A 21,284-nucleotide genomic window follows, 5' to 3' on the forward strand; every position below is an offset into this window, starting at 1 on the left:
TAGAAATGACAGTACATAAGTTATACTGAAATGTTTCAAGTTTCTATACGATTAATGTTTTTATTTAATTATGCCTTACAGTATCACTAAAATTGTTCAAGAAAACAATTGTTGTTTTATATTTCATTTTATCAATGAATTTATAAATTTTTTTTTTATTTGCTTATTAAGTACATTTTTAAAACTCGTACACGCCGTCAACAAAACACGACTTCATTATCACGACTTTCTCGTTCGTGATATATGATTTTAAACTTATTATAAACTCTTATTATATAACTTACAAAAAAAAAAAGGTATATAGGTACCCACGAGTTATGAACGAAACAAAACCTGTTTATTGAATATTTACCCATTATTATGGACTGCGTGTTACGAAATCAAAAACCAAAAATAAAGTGCCTAATCGTAGATAGCTGTCATGATTTTGTGTCCCAAAATAACGTGTGACTTTTTGGAAAAAAATGCCAAAATTAGTATTGTCATCATCTTGTATTCGCATTTTAATTTTACATTTAACACGTACCTAATTATATATACTTTACAACAAAATGTAATAATTAAAATATTATTTTCGTTTATGATTAAATTATAATTTTGAACTATTTTGATAGGTAGGAACCTGCATTGTATTTATGAAAATAATATTATGTCGAGGAATGAAAATAAATGAAAATATTGAATTCCGCTGAGATTGGAAGCCAAATCAACAACTCCCGTAAATTGTAATGTTCCATATTTCAGCACGAAAATTATTTTTGTATTTTTCGTAACATTACGATTTGTCGCCGAATCGAACCTGAATCGTTTTAGCCTATATTGATGTTCATCAGATTCATTGGTTTCAAAAGCATACACTTATATATTTATATACCTGCCAAATAAAACCGGCAACTGTGCGAAAACGCACCATTTTGCAACCTTGGGCCTAATATTAGGTACTACACTTAATTATTGATTAATATTATTAATATTATTATGTCAATATAGGTATAATTGATAATTAAAAAAGGTAAAAATATTCTAATTTCTATGCATAATAATATATAGTGTGATCACCTGCAGAGTTATTGGAATTTTATAGCATCTGCATATATTATTCTTATGTGAGGCTTAAAAAATAGCTGCAGACTACAAGCTTAAAATGTATTTTATGATATACATAAACATAACTCAAATTGAAAATTTTCTTTTGCTATTTCTTGCATTTTTACGATTTTTTAGTTTTTAGTGCTTTTTCGGACTTTTTGAACTTTCTTTGGATTTTCACCCGTTTTGAATCAACATCGGTCATATATTTTATAAAATTATATTTTAGTAAACGTGTTTTTAGATTTTTATCAATCGAATTATCAAATAAATTGTAAATGCATAAAGCATACCTACTATTAAATAGACCGATTATAGGCATAGGCTTATGCAACGCCGTACAGCTAGTATACAGCGATAATATATATAGGTATAATATAAACCTCCTAAATTATAGTGAAATTTTCATTTATAACTATTGGAAATAATAAAATAAGTGTGAAATACATTTAATTAATACAGTTGACGAAATATCATACACTAAAAATAATGTTCAATTATTTCACACACTTATTTTATTATTTCCAGTGGTTATCAATGAAAATGTCAATAAATACGAATTATGCATATAAATCCAAATTTTGGTTTGCTCTAACTCGGTCAGTTTTGTAAATAGCGGAAGACTTTTGGTGCAAAAGAATATTCAAAAAGTAATAATCTATCCGAATATGTAGGAAAAAAAAATAGTGATTCCATTAAAAAAAATATAAGTTGTATTGCGCTCGCGCACACATCAAGTGTTAAAAAAATTTGAAACTTATCTGAAAATATGTATTTATAGGTACTCCCATCACCTCCCTATCACCTCATTTTAATACAAGGCTAGTGGCCCCGTGAGATATTTAGTGTTATACCTTAAATCATGATCTGCTCACAGTATAGGTATATAGCTGCGTATATATGGAAATGTGTAATATTATTTGTTTGAATCTGTTGTATAGTTAAATATTTATATATTATTTTGCAATTTTGCAGGTTGCATAAATGATACCAAACAACAAATTCGCCTACTATTTAACCGAGCAAATTCATAAATATATATTACATAAAGCGGGCAAGTGGTTGTCGCTGTGCTTTACAGTAGGTTACAAGTGGGTCACTAGCTGTAATGGATGGTATTAAATTTGAATTTAATGATAATATTATATATAATATCATTGTATATACGAAAAACGATTGTGAGCGGAGATGGTTTGACAGTATAAGATATTTTAACTAAATAAATAAATAAATTATACGCATATTCCACATTTCGAAAAATCTTAATATTACTAATAAAGTTAATTCAATAAACATAATTTTTTAATAACATTTCAGGCGGAGGATTAAGAAAGTAAAGTGATTTAAATATACGCATAATGCCATATGTGCTTTATAATAATAATCTTCGACGCTGTTATACGTTCATTATATGTATATAACGCGTTTATTAATAATAATATTGTTACAGTAGAACCTCGATTATCCGTGACTCGATTATCCGCGCGTGTTTGCGATTAACCGTGCTCACTCTTCCAAAAATTTAAAAATAAGTATGGACTGTAGATATATATGTAGTTATAATCGAACATTTTATATTACATAATACACGATATCGACAATTATATTAATGACATTTTTGACGATAATAATATGAAGATAAGCAATATTGTACATCGATTATTATATTTATCGAATCACCTTCAGTTTGCTTTTTTCCTTCGCTATCGCCGAACGTAACGTATTAATCTAAATAATCTAATAATGAGTGCTAAACGAAAACGTGTCGTTCTTTCTCTAGAGAAAACTAATAACTTGTTGTATAAAATTATTGTATGTACATTATGTATATTTCTAATTATAATTGAATCAAATTTTTTAAATTTCATTGTTATAAAATTGTACCTATGTATTTCTAATAAAAATTAAATATAAAATTTCATTATTATAAAAAGTCTCGATTAACCGTGATTTTCATTTATCCGTGTGACCCCCTCCCCATCATTACCCCGGATAATCGAGGTTCCACTGTACTTATTTTAGTGGTTTTACGAACGGCAAGTCTGCCTATATAGCGTGGATGAGTGATTATGCGATTGCCAACAATAATATTACTAATGCCAATTCAGCATAATAATATTATAAAAGAATATTTTGTCGCATCACTGAAGATCGCAAGGCCGAGAGGATGGCGAAAGTTGTTGTCGAAGATTCATTCGATATTACAGATCGATACAATATAATAATATAATATTATATTTATATTATTATTGTGCATCGATAAAATGTGTCACGGCGGCGAACATTTATAGTTACGTCATAACAGAATATATTGTACGTAAAAAAGATAAAATACACGGTCGAGTTTTATATAATAATATTTATTAGTACCAATTACAAGACAAATTATATAAAAATACAAAAAATATAGTTAAAACTTTGGTGACAAAATTTAGGTTCAATATTATGCGCTGTTCTTGCACACATCGGTATGATGATAATACAAAATCGTAAAAAGTTTTGAACTTGAATACGACTGCGGCTTGTATATTATTTTTTTTCCTATCTTAAATTGCTGTGCTCATTTGGTGCACTTGACGCGATATTATTATATCTACAGATGGTCGTCGCATGAATTCGGGGGGAGGCTTAAAAATAAAAATCGCTCGGTTAGGTTAGGTAAGATAAGGTTTGAAAAATAAAGTCGATACCATTTTTTTAGCAACACAATTGTTATACATGAATAATAAATAATATATATATACCGGTGACCCGCGACCCGGCGACAATTGATCCACCATTTCGTAACAAAGCACGTGACCGACCATGGCGCAATGCACGAAAACATACGACGACAGAACGCCGTGGGCGTGGTTTGGAGAGCAGCGGCGACCAATGCCGCGGGCAACCAGCGTTATCGCCGTCGTGCGGTCACGCCCAACAGCCAATCGCAGCGACGCAGTGGGCTTGACCATGTGTCTATAAATACAAGTGCGGAGTCTCGAAGACGATCACTATTCTACTATACCTTACCGTAGCAAGACCCACCCGGGCAGACTTGCGCGGTTAAGTTGGATCCTTCACCTTAGGCCAAATTTTTACACTCGGTTAGTACAATTCTACATCAGACGATGCATAATATACTTTCATCTACAGTCCACTCAATTTATCCTATATACGGAAACATCTATGTTTAAAGTGAAAAAAAGTAGTACCAAAAAAAACATCGGGAGCGCCTAAAAGCGAAAAATTAAATAAATAGAAGTGAATTCAAATTCGTAAATATATTTTTTATTACTATCAAAAACAATAATTTGAAACATTAAAACAGTTTCTCTACGATAAATTTGGTTTGCATATGAGCAATGATCCATCGCGAACTAATCTAAGACATAGGTAACACTACACTATTAACGCTGTTTTTTCTAGATATTTGCAAAATATCAAGTCTCAAACGTACACGCGTCTTACTTCAGTCACCACATAGACCTATAGGTTATATATAGGGTATATATAATTCTAACGATTGAATGTTCTGACAAAAATCTGTAATTATCATTAACATATAGGTATAATTCTAAACTATGTTACCTTATTACGTTTCATTTTGTTATATTAATAACCGTTTGTTCCGAGGTAAATACTATGATTATCTATGAGTAATATTTTACGAAATTAAAAAATTTGAAAAACAAAATTTCTTGTATAATTAACATAATCACAGCCATACCATAATATGTACACAGGGTGTCCCACGAGGATTTAGCCAAAGCGATATCACGAAATAATGGAGATATCAAAATTCTGGTTTTATAATAAGATTCGCAGGGATATAAGAACTACAATTATTTCATTTTTAAATTTTTTTATTTAATTATTTCCAAAAAAATTAAAGAGCCATTTTAGTTTATTTTTCTGAAAATATTGACGTTTCAAAATATTATTTTCATTAATTTACCGATTTTCAATATTTTTTCTAGTTTTGAAGAAATAAAATATGATTATAATTATTAGGCCTGTCTTATGGGAATGCGCGCGGGGCGGCGGGTCCCATGTTTGATAACATAATGGTGTTAAATAATTTGCAATTTTTCTCAAAACTAAAAAAATATTAAAAATCAGGAAATTATTGAAAGTAAAATGTTGAAACATCAATATTTTCAGAAAAATTAACTTTACAAAATGGTTCTATAATTTTTTTAGAAATAATTAAATAAAAAAATATTTTTTAACTTTTTTACCAAAACGTTAAAATAAATTAAAATATTAAATAATTGTAGTTTTTATCTCTATGAGTTTTATTACAAAATCAGAATTTCGATATCACCATTAGTTCGGGAGATATCGCAATGGGTAAATCCTCACGGGACACACTCTGTATATTAATATAATATTAATAATAATTTATTATGATTATTATACAAAATATCGGGAAACGGATCCTCTACGCGGTCATCTCTATAATTCTTAAATTTAATGTATTTGTGACCGCCAGCGCCCGTAGTTCGTCATTACTCATAGACGTAAATAAATTTTTATTGAAATTGATACAAGTACTGTTTTATTATATTTTAATTCACTTAATTGTATTTTAAGAAATTTTATTGAACTTTGTAAAATTATGGATAAATATGTTCCCGACTTTCATCAAATATTGTATAGGGAAATAAATTATACAAGTCCTGCATTAGTTCAAAATGAACTACCTAGTTGAAATTTGTGCAGAAAATGTTCGTGGTATGATTAGAGCATAAATAAAAAATAACTGGAAATTTTTCAATTTTGTGTGACGTAGCTATAGGTTATAAAACTTATTAATTTATTATCAACATACCATAAACAATCATTTATCATTTTAATTGTATTTGCTCATTTTTATTTTTAAGGTGTCATAAGCAGGAACATGAACATATTATGTCTCTTTGCATAAGATTTGCCATTAATTTTATTGTATACAAACGTTTTTTGGGGATTTATTAATGTCTCTGAAAATCAGAATGCAGTTTCACTTGTATATACTATTTTATCCTTTTTGGAAATGTCAAAATTTGTATAGTCTTCCTATTATAGCTCAATCTTATGAAGGAGCAAATGTGAAGTCTGGTTGTAAAGGGAGAGTACAAACTTTACTTATAGAAAACACCATAACTCGACACCATACAAATGCTATTTACATCCATTGTATGGCACACCGGTTAAACCATGTCGCAGTTGATATGCGCAAAAATGTCTTGGTACCAACATTTTTATTATATTATTAAACTTATAAAATGTATTATTATTAATCAACATGATATTTGGTTTCACAATTATTTTATGAACATCATGGTTCATGAGTAATTGTATTTATAGAACTATTATAAGCAATATTTTAGTTAATACTTAAATTGGTAGCTGAAATTTGAATATATATTATTTTTTAGGTTTTATAAAAATTAAGCACATTTTCAGTAATCCAAACATGTATTTAATGGGTTGGAAGCTATTTACGTTCATTTTTCAACACTATCAAAGAATAGGAAACTTCAAGACATGCAAACAAATTTACAAATTAACTAAGTTACATTATCAAATATTAGTGATACCCGTTGGGTATGTAGACATACCAATTGTAGAGCTGTTATAGTTAATTTTACATTAATTGTCAATGTTTTAAGACAAGAAATAAATGAAAACAATGACCGCAATGTGACTACAGCTATTATGGGTAAAGTAATTCTTGGTACTAATAAAATGTTTGATTTTGGAGTATATGTTTAATATTAAAATTATTATTTTTTTTTTTTTAGGTATCTCAGCTACTCTCCTAAAAGGAGAATTTGTTGTTCATTTACATATAATGCATTTTGTGTTGAAATTTATTAACATTTTAAGTAATAAACTGCAAATGAAAACAGAGAGTTATTCAAACTTTTGAAAAAAGTCTAAATGCTGAATCCTTTTTAGACTTGTGGGAATCTATTGAAAAATTTTCAAAAAAACATAATATCAATCTCATCTTAGCAAACAATAAGGATATTGAAAGTAGTGTGTATTGTAACATAATTATTATTGACTATTTTATTTACTAAAATTAAAAATATTTTTTTCAGATTCAAAAAGAAAGAGAAAAGAACCAAGTTCGTTCAATCATTTTGTAGTTACAACTACAACAGGTGCAGAAGATGTAATTGAAGGTGTTAGAACTGTTAAAGATTATTGGATGTTAAATGCTTAATTTCCGGTACTTGATGCTATGATTATGAACATGAAAATAAGATTTTCTACAGAAAGCCTAAAATTTGCTAAGTCAATTGACACATTTTTAGATCTTCAATATGAAAAAGATTCCTGTTTTGTCAATCATTATAAGGTATGTAATACAAACGAAATTAAATTTTTCCGTGTTTGATTCTTTATCATAAAAATTTTTGTTTCAGTCTTTGTTACAAATTGAAGAACCTGTGAACTTACTAAAGCCAAAACTTCTTTAGAAAACAAAAATATTAACTGTGAAGAGAGAGAGAGAGATACTTCATTCTCTTCTTAAATTTGACGCATATCCAAATGTCTACAAATTATTTCACATTGCAAATTTTAGGTGCGTTTGAATTTTAAATTTTAACGAAATAGCGTAACGATAACGATTTATCCTTAGACGGTTTTAAACATTTGTTATTATTCAAAAAGTATAAGTCGTAGATACTTGACAATTTTACCAGTTATTTCAATTGGCATTTTCTTTACATGATTTAATTTTCAAAATATTTTGACTGTTTTTGAGATTTTTATAGACAACTGAAATTTTCAATTTTCTGAAAATTTTTTTTTGAATTGTCGATAAAATTTTTTTGGCCCCATCAAAATACTAGAAAATTTAATATAAAGTTCTTCATAAGTTATTCTTATAGTGATTAAAAAATTATAAGAATACATAGGCACAATTTTTTTTATTGGCATTTGAAGTTCAAATATTGACTTAATACGTAAAAATTACGGCAATTTTCAAATTATCTTAGATCGAAATTCATAAAAGTTTTTCTTTTTAGATCTAACATTTGAAAATTAATACAAGGCTCCTAACACATTGTAACAATAGCAGTTGAAAAATATTAAAAATATATAGCTACAATTTTTTTTTTTACAAGCATTCAAATTTTAATTTTGACAACATACGTAAAAATCACGAAAATTCGTAAATTATTTTATCCTAGAAATTCATAAAAAATGTTCCTTTTATATCTAAGATTTGAAAATTTAATACAAGGCTCCTAAAATATTTTTACAATAGCAGTTGAAAAATATTAAAAATATATAGCCACAATTTTTTTTTTACAAGCATTCAAATTTTAATTTTGATACAACTTACGTAAAAATGACGAAATTCGAAAATTATTTTAAGCTAGAAATTCATAAAAAAATTTCTTTTTAAACCTAAGATTTGAAAATTTTTAATAATCTATAATATATCCTAGATAGATAGTCTCCCGTTCAGAATCGTTTTTAGTATACAATGATACCTATCATTGCATTCAAATTTAACCTACCCTAGTCAGAGGTCCACCCCACCCCCTAATGTACAACAGAACAATACCCACTTACCCGGACTTACCCGCTTTTATTATTATTATTATTAATTTCTAGTACACAACTTTACTATGTTAACACATAATAAGTATTGTTATTTGTAGTGTTATTTACTCCTAAATTTATAAAGCATTATTTTTTACTGTTAACTTTAATATATTATGTAGTATGTACTGTACTTGAGACTTTGGGCGTTTATTCAATAAAATAATAATAAAAATACATATTATATTATATATATATATATTTTTTTTTGTTATTATTAAATGTATGGCATTGACATCAAGGCTTATAGCCTGCTTATCTTTTCATAGAATTAACATTAAACTATTTACACTTTATATACTTAATTTCTATTTACAAACTATATTAACATTTTAATTTATAATCTAGTTACAATAATTTCATATGAGGTGACGCAGACCAGTCAGGTTGACAAAATTTAAGAGCTTTTCACATGATTCGGGTATGCTTTGATTAATTGTGCACTTGGAACATAGTTTTTAAATCGTTGGGGATTGAGCTCCTCTACTTAATTTTTCCCAATTCGAGCACCGACTATAATTGATTGATAACTATTTTAAAATAAGAACTGATTAGATGGGAATGGATAAGATGGTGGTCGGTGTTGAATATGTGTGAATCTCGCCAAACAAGAAGGTTCTATGCACCGCCTACTTATGTGGTAACAAAGTAAATACTAAAAGTTTTGTAGATTTGTTGAGCCATTATTCAGTTAGAAATTATCTTCAAAGTTTCTTCTTCCGCTGTATTCCCAAGCCGCCTACCCATCAAATCATTATTGACAACGACATATAACTTGAAGTGGACTGACAAGTTGGAGAAATTTGGAAAAAGCGAGCAAAAGGTCTGTTGTATTGCACTAATGTATATATTATGTATATTATATGTTTAAAGAATAAAGGTTGAAAAAAGCATTACACAGGCCACCACATTCACTTTGCATTCTGCTCGATCGAAAAGTTTTACTTATACTCGTACATGGTAATGTAGAATAACTATCATTTATATTTTAAAATATTCTTGTTCATGATTGATAGCGACCACATTTTTTTTTTTATAAAATAGTTAATTCAACATCACGTATAAAGTACATATTTATCAATACTTTTTGACTTTAGACCATCAAGCAAATACACACATTAAATATCCTATCACTGTAGCATTCTGCAACATTGAAAAGTTGTTCCTAAACCATTACGTGGTAATGAAAAATAACTATAGCTTATATTTTTAAATATTAAGTTACAATTAACTTGTAAACAAGACGTGACATTTTTAAAAATTATTTTATACACATAAAAAAAATATATATATTTAACATCTTTTCTCAAGGATAATATTATTATATTCAATGTTTTTATTTTTTATTTTTTTGACCGCCAATCGATGAATTCGTCCATATCAGAATCATCAGATTCTTCGATTTTGTCAGGTTCATTTTCAATTTTCATGTTATTCATGTTTTCTGTAGCCGAAGCAATTTTTTCTCTCTTCTTCTCCAGTTCGATAACTCTATAATGTAAACAATATGATCAAATTAAAATACCAATAATTACTTGTATGTAAATTAATATTGAACACAAAAAATGTAACATGACGACGGATAATAATTTTTGTATAATACTAATTATGAATAACATCATTAGTTGTAAGCAAAAAATGACTAGCTTTGATATCTGTCCAGTTGTGAAGACAAGAACAACAAATTTGTGCTACACATGATCATTAAGAGTGCATATTATATTCAACTGTGGATTGCAGTTTTTGATAGTCAGATATGTAAGTAAAAATGATTAACAGAAAAATCAAAAAAAGATAATTCAATAATTATTCTTTAACATAGTAATGTTGATCATTTCAACTAAAAATCATTAAATTGTTATTATTAACAGTAAATTCATACAGGTCAGTGCTTATGTTTGTGGGGATACAACTTTAAATGGTTAAAACATTGTTACAAAAAGTTACTACATTAAAAGCTAAAGCAAAATGTAAACATTTAGCATCGTTGAATATATTATCCAAATATAAGTAAAATATTAAAAGTAAATATACTAAAATAATTTTTGAAATCTGACAAGTAAGTAATTGTTAAAAATCATTATTAAAGTTGTTTAAAATAAAAAATATATGTATGAATAGGTAGGACCACAAAATTGTAAATATAATTTTATTAAACATTTCAAACATCATTTTATAAACAAAAATGTTTAATATTAAACTTTTGGAAATATTAATTTTAAATTTAACCAACTTTATTTTAGGAATTTATGTAAACAATGTTGTACACTACAGTAGAAATTTATTGGTCATAGTATCTTTCTTATTTTAGAGGATGTCAGGGCACTTTTAGTTCTCTCTCTAGCCTACGCTCACCAAAGACAAAACTGATTTATGCAGAACAATTTTTTATTGTTTTTGAATTATCTTAGAGTAAAATCAGTCACTATAGAGAATTATATTTTTGAGCGAAAGACAAATCAATTTGTCTAAATATTGTCTCGAACATTTTAAACATTGTTTAAATGAAACATACTTTGACCAATGTTTGATCTGTTCATCAATTTCTTCTACTTGTCTCCCATAAGTGGTTTCATCTTCATTATCTGCCATTATCTGTTCAGATAACATATTCTCTTCTTTCATTTCTTTTTGAAATCTTAGAAATTCTTCGTCTATTGAGCTGACGTATTCCTCTTTTCGAATCTAATAAAACATACAACACACCATAATATTTTAACATTGACACATTTAAATATTTAAAACATTAAATAATTAATTAATGTAAACTCCACCTTAGCATCCAACATTGGATCGTCAAAAAATCCTTTTGGTAGTTCACCTCTGTCGAGATTTAAATCATCAAGAGCCTCTGGTTGTTCATCCATTTTTTCATCAGTTTCTTGGCTAACATTTTTTGAGGTTTGTTGACCATCTGATGAGATTGGAGTTGGGCTTTCGAAGAAATCACTAGGAACTTTTTCTGGAAGTGCTTTATAATTTTTTAAAATACCTAGATAAATGCATTTAAAAAATATATATTTCATAATTCAAATCACATATTTTTCAATAAACATGTAGAATTTTTATTTACCTTTTAATTTTTTAGATGGAACAAGACTCTCTTGTTTAGGCAGAGTTCGTTTTAAGCTTTCCGTAGTAACCGCTAACCTTTCCGTCATTCTTGATGATTCTGGTTTACGTTTGGAAATGTTTTCCTTGTGAACCTTGGAAGAGATATGAACACTCCACAATGAATCATCTTTTATGTTCAATTTGCACACAACACATGACAATTGACCAGTTATGCTATATGTTTATGCCAATAATTAAGGATTTTAATTTTACAGAATTAAATGTCATCTTACAGAATACTAATATTTACAATTTATTATCAATGGTTATAATGAGGCAGTTATGTTTAAATATTAATTTGACAATAATAGACTTAATAACATTATAATCAAATTCAAAGAATTGAAGTATAAAAGAAATCAAATCAAAATGTCATAGTAAAACTTGAGAAACTAAAAATTGTTGTTTACCTAATCATGTAAGTTTAAAAAAATGCATTAAATCCTCAATACTAAACAATTAAATTTTACCAATTCTTTTCTCACAGCAGGTTTGTACCTACATCAGAAAAACAATATCTAAATTGACCTATTGAAATAATTTTAAAACTATATTTGTCAGGTAATAATAGTATCCACACGATTTTATATGATTAATAATTATGTTGATATGGAATGAACCGAAGTCACACACTCATAATAAAGTGATATTTTATGTCTATCAACTGTGTGATAAACACTGTATTAAATTGTTAAATTGCTACCTAACAGAATAATATTTCTAATATTGTGATAAATGTTGCAGACTAGGTAATCATATTATACAAAACTGCTTCCATAGTGTGCTGAAAAAATTTTGTTTCGATATCATTCGCCATAAGTAATATAGTACCTATATAACATTAACATTGAACACGCAAAAAGCCATCACGATGTCAAATTTCTATCAAAAAATCAAAAGGATATTTTGCCAGAGGCGACTCAATTTTCTTCTTGACCCTTTGAGTCTGTAATTTTTGCTTGAGCATCAATAAACGCAATTCATTCTGGGACACTTGTTTCTTCTTCGCTGCACTCATCGACGCCATGTTTTGCACAACGGTTTTTAAAAAACTCGCAAATAAATTCAACGACTACAATACAATATTTCAAATGAATTAATATAAAAAATTACAATTTACTAGTGTAGACAATTTAAATTCAAATTTTGACCAACAAAAAGTACAAGTGAATGATCTATCATATACATAATATCTTATTAACATCAAATGTATTATCTTTTCGTTGATAGTAGCTGTTATCATACGTCAAAAATTGGCGCTTACCACTTTTTGATAACAAAAATATAACTTTAACCATGGTAAAGGGTTATACCGTTTTGATATTGAACTGGCAAATTATGAAACAACGGAATGTCGAAGGGGAAATAAGGGAATTTACATACTATTATTTTTATAGGCTAGGCCCGCTCTTAATATAGTATCTATCAGGATAATCTAATAATTTCATAAACGACGTGTTGCCACGGCTTTTATAGATAATATTATTATCAATTCTTATCACAATAATATGTAAATATTGTGATAAATATTAAACATTATTATATTTTAATTTTTAACCACATATTTTATTCGTACTACAGCACAATATTAATATCGACAAATTATCAATACTGAATTCAAGTAAATCGACAGCAATAGAAAGGCGCACTATGACTGTGCATTAGATTATTGGAATTTCGGTATTTATATTTTTTTTTTCTGATTTTAATGTTTGTGAGCTGCTTCAAGAAAAATGTCGAGCATTTACGCAGAGAAGAAACCGAGTGATCGATCCAGGTAAGTTGATCGATCGATTTCGATCAGTGCTTCGTTTCCGTTTGGAAATTTGGCCGCAAACAATATTAACCAACTTTGTTACCATTACGATGAAGGTGGATATGCATATACCCAGCGTATTTGAATAACAAAAAAACGTTGGCCGAGGGACGTATTGTGCCGAAAAAATTTGCAGTGGAAAATCCCACTTACCAAGAGATCCTCGAAGTGGTCAAGGCGTCCGGTTTCAATGCCGAAGCCGAAAACAAGCAGTATTCTCGTGAATGTAGCAAGGAATGGCACTTCCGTGGTCGGATACGAGTACAACTTAAGAACGATGACGGAACACCTTTCAACCTAGCATTTCCTTCGAGTGAGTTGAAAAAAAAAAATTCAGAAGTAATAAATAAAGATTTTAAAATTAACAATGGAATTTCAGATAATCTCAATGTAATTATTTGAGTAGGTACACAATCACGACAAAACCTAATCAATTTAACTAAACACAATATTGAAATTTTAAATTATTTTCAAATGTTGTACTGAAAATCTAAACAAAAACATTTCAACAATGCCCATAGATTTTGTTTGTCAACTTAAATATTTGGAAAGAGAGTTCAAAGTTAAAACTGTTTCGAAGCATTAAACTACTTTGCCGGTTTTTACAAGACCGATATTACAAATTAAAATTCACTGGTAGCAGGGCTAGAAGGAAATTGTATGAATTTGTTAATATTATAATAATTGGCGGTTTTTATGAAGTGTTAAATTTCAAGTCTTCTGGCTGAGTTCTATTTTTTTTCCACTTATAACTTTTTGTGATAAATTCAGTCCTTTGCAGCAGTCATTAATTCCAAACAACGAATAAGTGGCGAATAATTTTTAAAAGTCATAGAAAACACAGATAATATAATACCTTAAGTCAGCAGTTCCCAAACTTTTTTTATCCACATTACCCTACCGTGAATACCATAAAACATAGAACAAAAATATACTCATCAGCAACGCATTTTTGACAAAAAAAAAATTCTTTACATTAATTTTTTTATTTGAATTAAGCCTCGACAACTATGACCATTGGCGACAATGGGTTTAAATCTAAATTATTTACATGTTATATAAGTTACATATTAAATACTATTGATAAGGTTGGACTTAGTAATAAAGGTAATTATTTGTCTTATGTTGTCTGGGTGGAGGGCTTCTGACAGGATGTTTGAGATGCCTGCTTTGAGAGGCATTCAGTTAAGTTTACATTTGTTGTGAGCCATAGACAGCGGTGCCCGGTTTTGGAGTTAGATGGTTCTCCCTCAAGCATCTCATCTTTTCTCAATAACTCCAAATAAATGTATTACAATCATTCAAATATGGTATTAGGTAGTGATATGAGTGAATAATTATTTCTCATTTTTACGATAAATTGGTAGAAACTCTTCAAATATTGTTATCTGTAAATGTAATTGCAACCATAGCAATGCACTAAATTGCATTTCAGTGTGCATTAATCCTATGACTGCAAACCAAAAGCAATGTGTGTGACTATGATCTGTTTATCATTTTTTAATTTGCACAGTGTTGGACATTTTTTGCAATTTGTCTGGTCGTTGAATTTTTTCCTACAGCAATTAATGTATATACTCGAAAAATTGAATTGTAGACAATTTATTTGTCAAATTAAAATGTATGTCGGCGCACCATTTGTTTTCTTTCTCTCTCTGGCCCTCGTTCCAAGTAGACCAAACTCATCGACGCAGAACCATATTTTCTATGTTTTCAAGTGATCTTAGGGTACCATCGCCCATTACAAATGAGATGGAGAATAATATTTTCGAGGGAATGACACAACAATGATTTTGTCTAGTTAAACCTTACAGAAAGTTGATCAGCGCTTATTAGCTTGTGATGATACAACATTAAACGGTTGTTACAATAAGTCACTGCATTGAATGTTACAGCAAAATGTAATAACATTGTTAAACATATCATCCAAATATGAGTGAAAAAATAAATCAGACAAGTAATATTGATAAAAATTATTATTAAAGTTGTTGAGAACAAAAATATTTTATATAAATAAGTAGGTACCACTCAGACGTAAATACAATTTTTATGAACAGAAACATTTTAATGATCATTTTAGAAACAAAAATGTTTGATATTACACTTTTGGAAGGATTAATATTTTAAATTTTCAAACTTTATTTTAGGAATTTATGTATTGAGAGGATGTCAGTGCACTTATAGTTCTCACTTTCTGGCTTATGCTCAACAAAGACCAAAAAGGATTTACGCAGAACAATTTTTGTTTTTTTGTTTTTTGAATAATCTTAGAGTGAAATCAGCCATTATAAAATAGACAGAATTATATTTTTGAGCAAAAGTCATATAAATTTGTCTAAATATTTTGCCCCTAAACAATTTAAACATCATTCAAATTCACAACATTTTTTTTTGTTTGTTCTGAAAGTCGAATACAAAATCAAATAACTATAGAACACGAAATCGATATTATTATGTCATTCCTCTTGTGATTTTACTCTCGAGATTACTGAAAAACATAAAAAATAAAAAACATGTCCTCCATAGATGCGTTTTACACTTTGGCCAGAGAGAGAAAACAAATAGTGTGGCGACATCCTCTTGGAAATTGCCCGTTAAAAATAAATTATTAAAACAACCAATTTGCTTGATCGTTAAAAATTGTGTTTCAGGAGAGAGTTTGATGAAACATTGTGGTGTGCAAATACCGAAACTAAAAAGTCGTGTCATGAAGGTAGCAGGACCCGAACAACAAACCAAGAATGAACCGAGTGGAAGCAAAAAGAAAAAAGGACGTAAATAGAGAACACCGCGCCAAGGAAATATGGTTATATTTAAGCTCTTGATATATTTTATTTTGTCGTGAAAATTTATTATAATAAATACAATGTGTAACTTGGTGTTTTATCATTTTTATTTTTATTTTTTATATATTCTATTAATAATGTATTTAATTACAACAGACATTTAGGTAAATGTAAAAAAAAAAAAAAATCATTTAAACAATAAAGGTATATTTAGAGTTCAATATTTTACTATCGTCGAAATCAAACGCTAAACTACAAATTATCCAAGTAAGGTGTGTTTGCTACATTACCGTATGCAGCCAACGACAGCTTGCCACCTGCTATTTTGGCGGCTGCTTTCTTCACACCCTCGACGGTGACGGCTTCGACAGACGCGATCAACTTTTCAAACGGCATAACTTGTCCGGTGGTGGCGGCTTGGTAAGTAATGTTCTCGTGGACGCTGGCGCTGGACTCTGACGCAGACACGAGCGACAGGATCAATTGTCTCTTGGCCCTGTTCACTTCGGTGTCGTTAACCGTGGGCGACCTCAGACTCTGCACGGCAGGCTTCAACACGGTGGCGACGTCTTTGCCGTTGTACGCCAACAGGAAACCAAACAGACCGGAATCGGAATAGTTGTAGTTCACGGCGGACACTGCGAAATTGTCGGAACAGTTTGATTTTAGGACGCTCTGTTCCAATACTCCCTGTCCGACTCCCCATTTCACCGACGATCCCTTGCCCAGCACGTACTGGAGTACGGCATAGGCGGCGCTCTGCGGATCACTGTAGCCGACTCCCTCGCCGACGACGGCCAAATACGTCACGTCCAACGGCTTTGACTTTCTCAGGTCGCCGCCGAAGTACTTTGACTTGGCCGATCCGTTGGCGTCCCCGTTGGGCAGGCTCAGGTCTTCCGAGACGTGCACCAGCGTGTCCATGTCGACGCCGACGCCGGATATGACGGCGTTCTGGCCGTTGAAGTTCTTCTTGACGTAGTACAGCAGGTGTTCCGTGCCGAGTTTCTTGACGTTGTACTTGGGCAGGAACACGGTGTTGCCCAGGCCGTGCCTGTACGCCGCCTTGTGCGCCATATCCAAGACCCTCTGCTCGGGCGACAGGCTGAGCAGTTCGTACTGGACGCGCTTCACGTTGTCGGACAGCTCCCACGGCTTGAACGTCTGGTTCGAGATGGACTCGATGTAGTACTTGAGCCCGCTGACCAGGTTGTCCTTGTGCGCTTCGATCGTGTACGTGATCGTCTCCCGGTCGGACGTGGCGTAATAGTTGGCGCCCAAGTGGCCCAGGTTGCGGACGATCGAGAACGTGGACGACGATTCGGTGCTCAGACCGGCCGAGCTGCGCACCAGGTGTGAGATTCCCGAGTTTTCCGGCTCTTCGTACCGCGATCCGGCCAAGAAGGTCACCGACACCCGTCCGATCTTGGTCGGGTAGTCGGGAACGGCCACGACCAGCGAGTTGTTGGCCAATTTTTTCGTCTGCACCTGCGGGCCTTTGACGGACAGCGCCGCGGCCGCCTTGCTGGCGTAACACCGTTTGGCGATGTTGTTCATCACGGGCGTTTTCAGCGTGGACATGGACATCTTTTTACGCGGACCGATTAACAACAACAATAATTATTGTCGTCGGCGAACAGTAGTTTGATCTTGAGCAAGAATGCGCGATTCACACTCGAGTACGAGCAAAGTGATCGCGTTAGGGCAAACGGGTAGCGAACGAAAATCTATGATTGAAAAACAGCTGCAGTGATAACAGACAGACCGTTTGTCTCTATACTCTTTGGAATATTTTTACGAAAAATACACGTTATCGCAGCACCAGCGTTATCAAAGTATATCGTTTGGTAGAGTTGACGCCGTTGACGGGTGGTCGGTTTGTAGCATAGACATATAAATATATTTATACGACGGACGTCCGAAAACAAAGTGAACTCGTTCGTCGGTCGCGTCGTGGAGGTAGTACACAATATTGAACCAAAGAGGGGCGCGCTGATACCGCGGTTACAATCGTCGTTGTTGTAGATCTCCACAATGAGAGTTACCGATAGTTAGGGTTTTAATGATCTCAAGTGGAACAGTGGAACTGCAACAGTGGAATTTGTTGTTTCCGTTTTACCAGTGCGTATAATATAGCAAATTTACGCACAGCAGAACACTTGTTGCTCCTTTAGTTTAAAATTTACAGTGAATCGACCTGTCATGAAACTAGATGGTAAGAACACTATATCTGTGTTTGTACGTTGTTTTTTTACGATAATTCCACTTTTAAGTAAATATTATGAGCACATATAATATACAGTAAATTAAAAATGCTCATAACTCACTTAAAAATTGAATTATCGTAAAAAACCAACGTACAAACACAGATAGTGTTCTTACCATCAAGTTTCATCATAGGTCGATTCACTGTAATTTTTAAACTAAAGGAGCTACAAGTGTTCTGCTGAGCGCAAATTTGTTATATTATTATACGCTCTGGTAAGACGGAGAGTCGGAGAAACAAATACCACTGTTGCGAACTCTTAATAAGAGACTCAATTGTGTATCCGAATTTCATAAGTACGACGAAGCTGAGGACGGGGGTAGATTGTATAGAATAATATGTTATTCAGTACACTGAGACTAGATTCATTCAAAGTCTCCGCCATCGCAGTCATCACGTAGGTAAACTTTTCAGTTAACATCACCTAAAACTGCAGCGTCGTACTGTATTAGACGATTGAATTTAGTTATTCGACATTGTATCGTCCCGTGTAATGTGTATAGTTATGACATTATTATTATTTATTATTGGTGTAATACAAAAGTCACAGACTTGATTATAATATAATATTTTACATTATAAATTGTCAGACTCCCCGATGAATTTAATTGCCAGTATTGCCGCGTATGACACGTCCGGCACGTGTCCTTATTAAGAGGACCCGCATGTGTTGTCTCCGTCTTACACGCGTACTACATAGCAAATTTTCGTTCGCTAGATTCAATAGTGTGCTGTTAGTTTTGATATTAGAGCGAATTGACCTATTATCAAACTTTTACGTAAGAACATTATATGTGTTCTCGTGTTGGTTTTTTACGATATTTTAATTTTTAAATGAGTTATGAGCATGTTAAGTGTGAATATTTGAAAATTCACATAACTCATTTAAAAATTAAAATATCGTAAAAAACCAACACGAGAACACATATAATGTTCTTACGTAAAAGTTTGATAATAGGTCAATTCGCTCTAATATCAAAACTAACAGCACACTATTGAATCTAGCGAACGAAAATTTGCTATGTAGGTAGTACGCGTGTAAGACGGAGACAACACATGCTGGTGTAGCGTCCTCTTAATGATGTGGCCCAGAAAAGTTTAAGTGCAGTCGACAGCGAAAACACACTTTACGGGGTGAATAGCTACACCGTAATCCTGACAACGTCCGTGCGGATGTGTTGTTCGTGTTCGTCGCGATTGCACGTCGTCGATGTATATAGGCAAAGGAAACATAATATCGTCGATTACGCGTTAGAACTTCCGGGCGGCGTTGCGCCAGCCAAAGCACACAACAGGAAACTCAAATGAGCCGAACGGTGTCGTTACGGCCGTCTCCGGTATGTCCTGCTAGCGGCAATAAAATATTGGTATTTGATGGTATTATATGCTCGGACCAAATCGAGCTTGGTGAACACCGTGTGCTTCGTGCCCCAAATTCGCGGTAAAGTCGTGGAGGTGACTGGTGAGGTAACGGGTAACGATCAGCTCTCGTTACTTTGTTTAGGCGCCGGTAATCTCCACGTGGTCGGAAATTACCGTCTTTTTTTGGTACGAGTAGCAGTGGACAATAGCCAAAGCGCTGCAGGCAGACGATCGGCAAATACCTTTTTAACGTATATTATAATCAAACTCTTTACGCGCGATGATGTGTCGATCCGGAAGTAGGCGGCGCGGACGAGAAAATAACGGCGACCCGGTCGTGTTCAATTTTATATGTAAAAACTTGTCCGGGACCGGTGACTCGTGGGCAAACTTTTCAATATTTCTGTTCAATTTTGTGGTAAAGATACGACTTTACGGCATACCTACGACGGAGATTGCTCTTACGAATTTGTTTGTGCCGCTCTTCGACCTGCAGCAGACCAAAATAATGATGTAGAAAATCTGCGACGATTATCGGTCAAACTACGTCTGCGATCTCTAACGTCCAAACAAATTGGCTTGTGAGGTTGAGGTTTGGGTGCCGTTCGCAGCGTTCATCAACACTATGTCCGGTGAGCGGCATGGGCCGTTTCCCGGTGGTATGACGGAGATTTCCGCTCCAGAGTCGACGAGAAAGCGTTCGCCGGAACGGAGATCGGTGACGAACAGTCTGTACGGGTGCGATGAGCGGCGGGAGGCGAGTCGGCTTCCAACAAAGTAATCAAATGGAAGCTTTCTCTCTATACATCCACATTATTATTGTAAATCAAACATGGACGAGAAATCCAACTTGGAAATTGAGCAGCTTCCAAGATACAAGTTCAAAATTATTTAACGTCAGTAGATAGCGTTGCTGTTATCGAAATAATTTAAATCTAAATATTAATAGCAGTATTAGAAGCCAGCGCCGTTTGAGGCGTTAGGTTAGATTGAACCTCACTAAACCTAACCAAACAGCCCTTGGATCGCGATGAATGAATGTTGATTTAATATAAAACTAGTATAATCAAGTGAAATAATCCTTCTATAGATTACCTACATATTTTACCAATGATTTAAGATTTAAAATACAATGTAAATAACAGACAATTAATATTTCCTCATTATTTGCAAATAAATTAAAGTTTTCTAAAACATTGGTTATGGTAGGTTGTTGTGAATAGGCAAAAGTCAAAAATTAAGTTTTAAATTTTAAGGTTAA

The 21,284-nt window shown here is 32.0% G+C and overlaps 3 protein-coding genes and 1 long non-coding RNA gene across 5 annotated transcripts; 2 read left to right on the top strand and 2 right to left on the bottom strand.

The window, feature by feature from the left end:
• Positions 1-5,966: 5,966 nt before the first annotated feature.
• LOC149057020 (uncharacterized) lies at positions 5,967-7,725 on the top strand. 2 transcript variants are annotated; one of them, XR_016190675.1, is made up of 5 exons: positions 5,967-6,302; positions 6,492-6,775; positions 6,858-7,095; positions 7,161-7,420; positions 7,488-7,725. It is a non-coding gene; the product is annotated as an uncharacterized LOC149057020 (long non-coding RNA). The 2 variants fall into 2 exon arrangements; XR_016190674.1 differs by having other exon boundaries at positions 6,858-7,092.
• Positions 7,726-8,870: 1,145 nt separating this feature from the next.
• Positions 8,871-12,987, bottom strand: LOC107163738 (zinc finger protein 830). The gene is made up of 5 exons (XM_089221804.1): positions 12,695-12,987; positions 11,753-11,969; positions 11,454-11,671; positions 11,195-11,364; positions 8,871-10,170 (listed from the first exon to the last, which is right to left on the bottom strand). The coding sequence occupies exons 1-5, from the start codon at positions 12,818-12,820 to the stop codon at positions 10,023-10,025; spliced, it is 879 nt and encodes a 292-aa protein (XP_089077930.1). The 5' UTR covers positions 12,821-12,987; the 3' UTR covers positions 8,871-10,022.
• A 332-nt stretch (positions 12,988-13,319) lies between these two features.
• On the top strand, positions 13,320-16,498 carry Srp19 (signal recognition particle 19). The gene is made up of 3 exons (XM_015511300.2): positions 13,320-13,570; positions 13,666-13,922; positions 16,261-16,498. The coding sequence occupies exons 1-3, from the start codon at positions 13,527-13,529 to the stop codon at positions 16,389-16,391; spliced, it is 432 nt and encodes a 143-aa protein (XP_015366786.1). The 5' UTR covers positions 13,320-13,526; the 3' UTR covers positions 16,392-16,498.
• On the bottom strand, positions 16,485-18,104 carry UQCR-C2 (Ubiquinol-cytochrome c reductase core protein 2). Its single transcript, XM_015511293.2, has one exon. The coding sequence runs from the start codon at positions 17,980-17,982 to the stop codon at positions 16,648-16,650; it is 1,335 nt and encodes a 444-aa protein (XP_015366779.2). The 5' UTR covers positions 17,983-18,104; the 3' UTR covers positions 16,485-16,647.
• Positions 18,105-21,284: the final 3,180 nt, after the last annotated feature.

Source organism: Diuraphis noxia, unplaced genomic scaffold (assembly GCF_037042655.1).
Source record: "Diuraphis noxia isolate RWA-SAM2 unplaced genomic scaffold, SU_Dnox_SAM2 contig0003, whole genome shotgun sequence".
Classification (NCBI taxonomy): Eukaryota; Metazoa; Arthropoda; class Insecta; order Hemiptera; family Aphididae; genus Diuraphis; species Diuraphis noxia.

What these genes read in the sequence shown, in the direction of transcription:
- LOC107163738 (XM_089221804.1), bottom strand. Translation starts at nt 12,820, where the DNA reads ATGGCGTCGATGAGTGCAGCGAAGAAGAAACAAGTGTCCCAGAATGAA. An exon ending in AGTCGCCTCTGGCAAAATAT is followed by an intron (nt 11,970 to 12,694) that starts CCTTTTGATTTT and finishes GCATAAACATAT; the next exon opens with AGCATAACTGGTCAATTGTC. An exon ending in TCCATCTAAAAAATTAAAAG is followed by an intron (nt 11,672 to 11,752) that starts GTAAATAAAAAT and finishes GCATTTATCTAG; the next exon opens with GTATTTTAAAAAATTATAAA.
- Srp19 (XM_015511300.2), top strand. Translation starts at nt 13,527, where the DNA reads ATGTCGAGCATTTACGCAGAGAAGAAACCGAGTGATCGATCCAG. An exon ending in AAACCGAGTGATCGATCCAG is followed by an intron (nt 13,571 to 13,665) that starts GTAAGTTGATCG and finishes ATTACGATGAAG; the next exon opens with GTGGATATGCATATACCCAG. An exon ending in CAACCTAGCATTTCCTTCGA is followed by an intron (nt 13,923 to 16,260) that starts GTGAGTTGAAAA and finishes ATTGTGTTTCAG; the next exon opens with GAGAGAGTTTGATGAAACAT.
- UQCR-C2 (XM_015511293.2), bottom strand. Translation starts at nt 17,982, where the DNA reads ATGTCCATGTCCACGCTGAAAACGCCCGTGATGAACAACATCGCCAAA.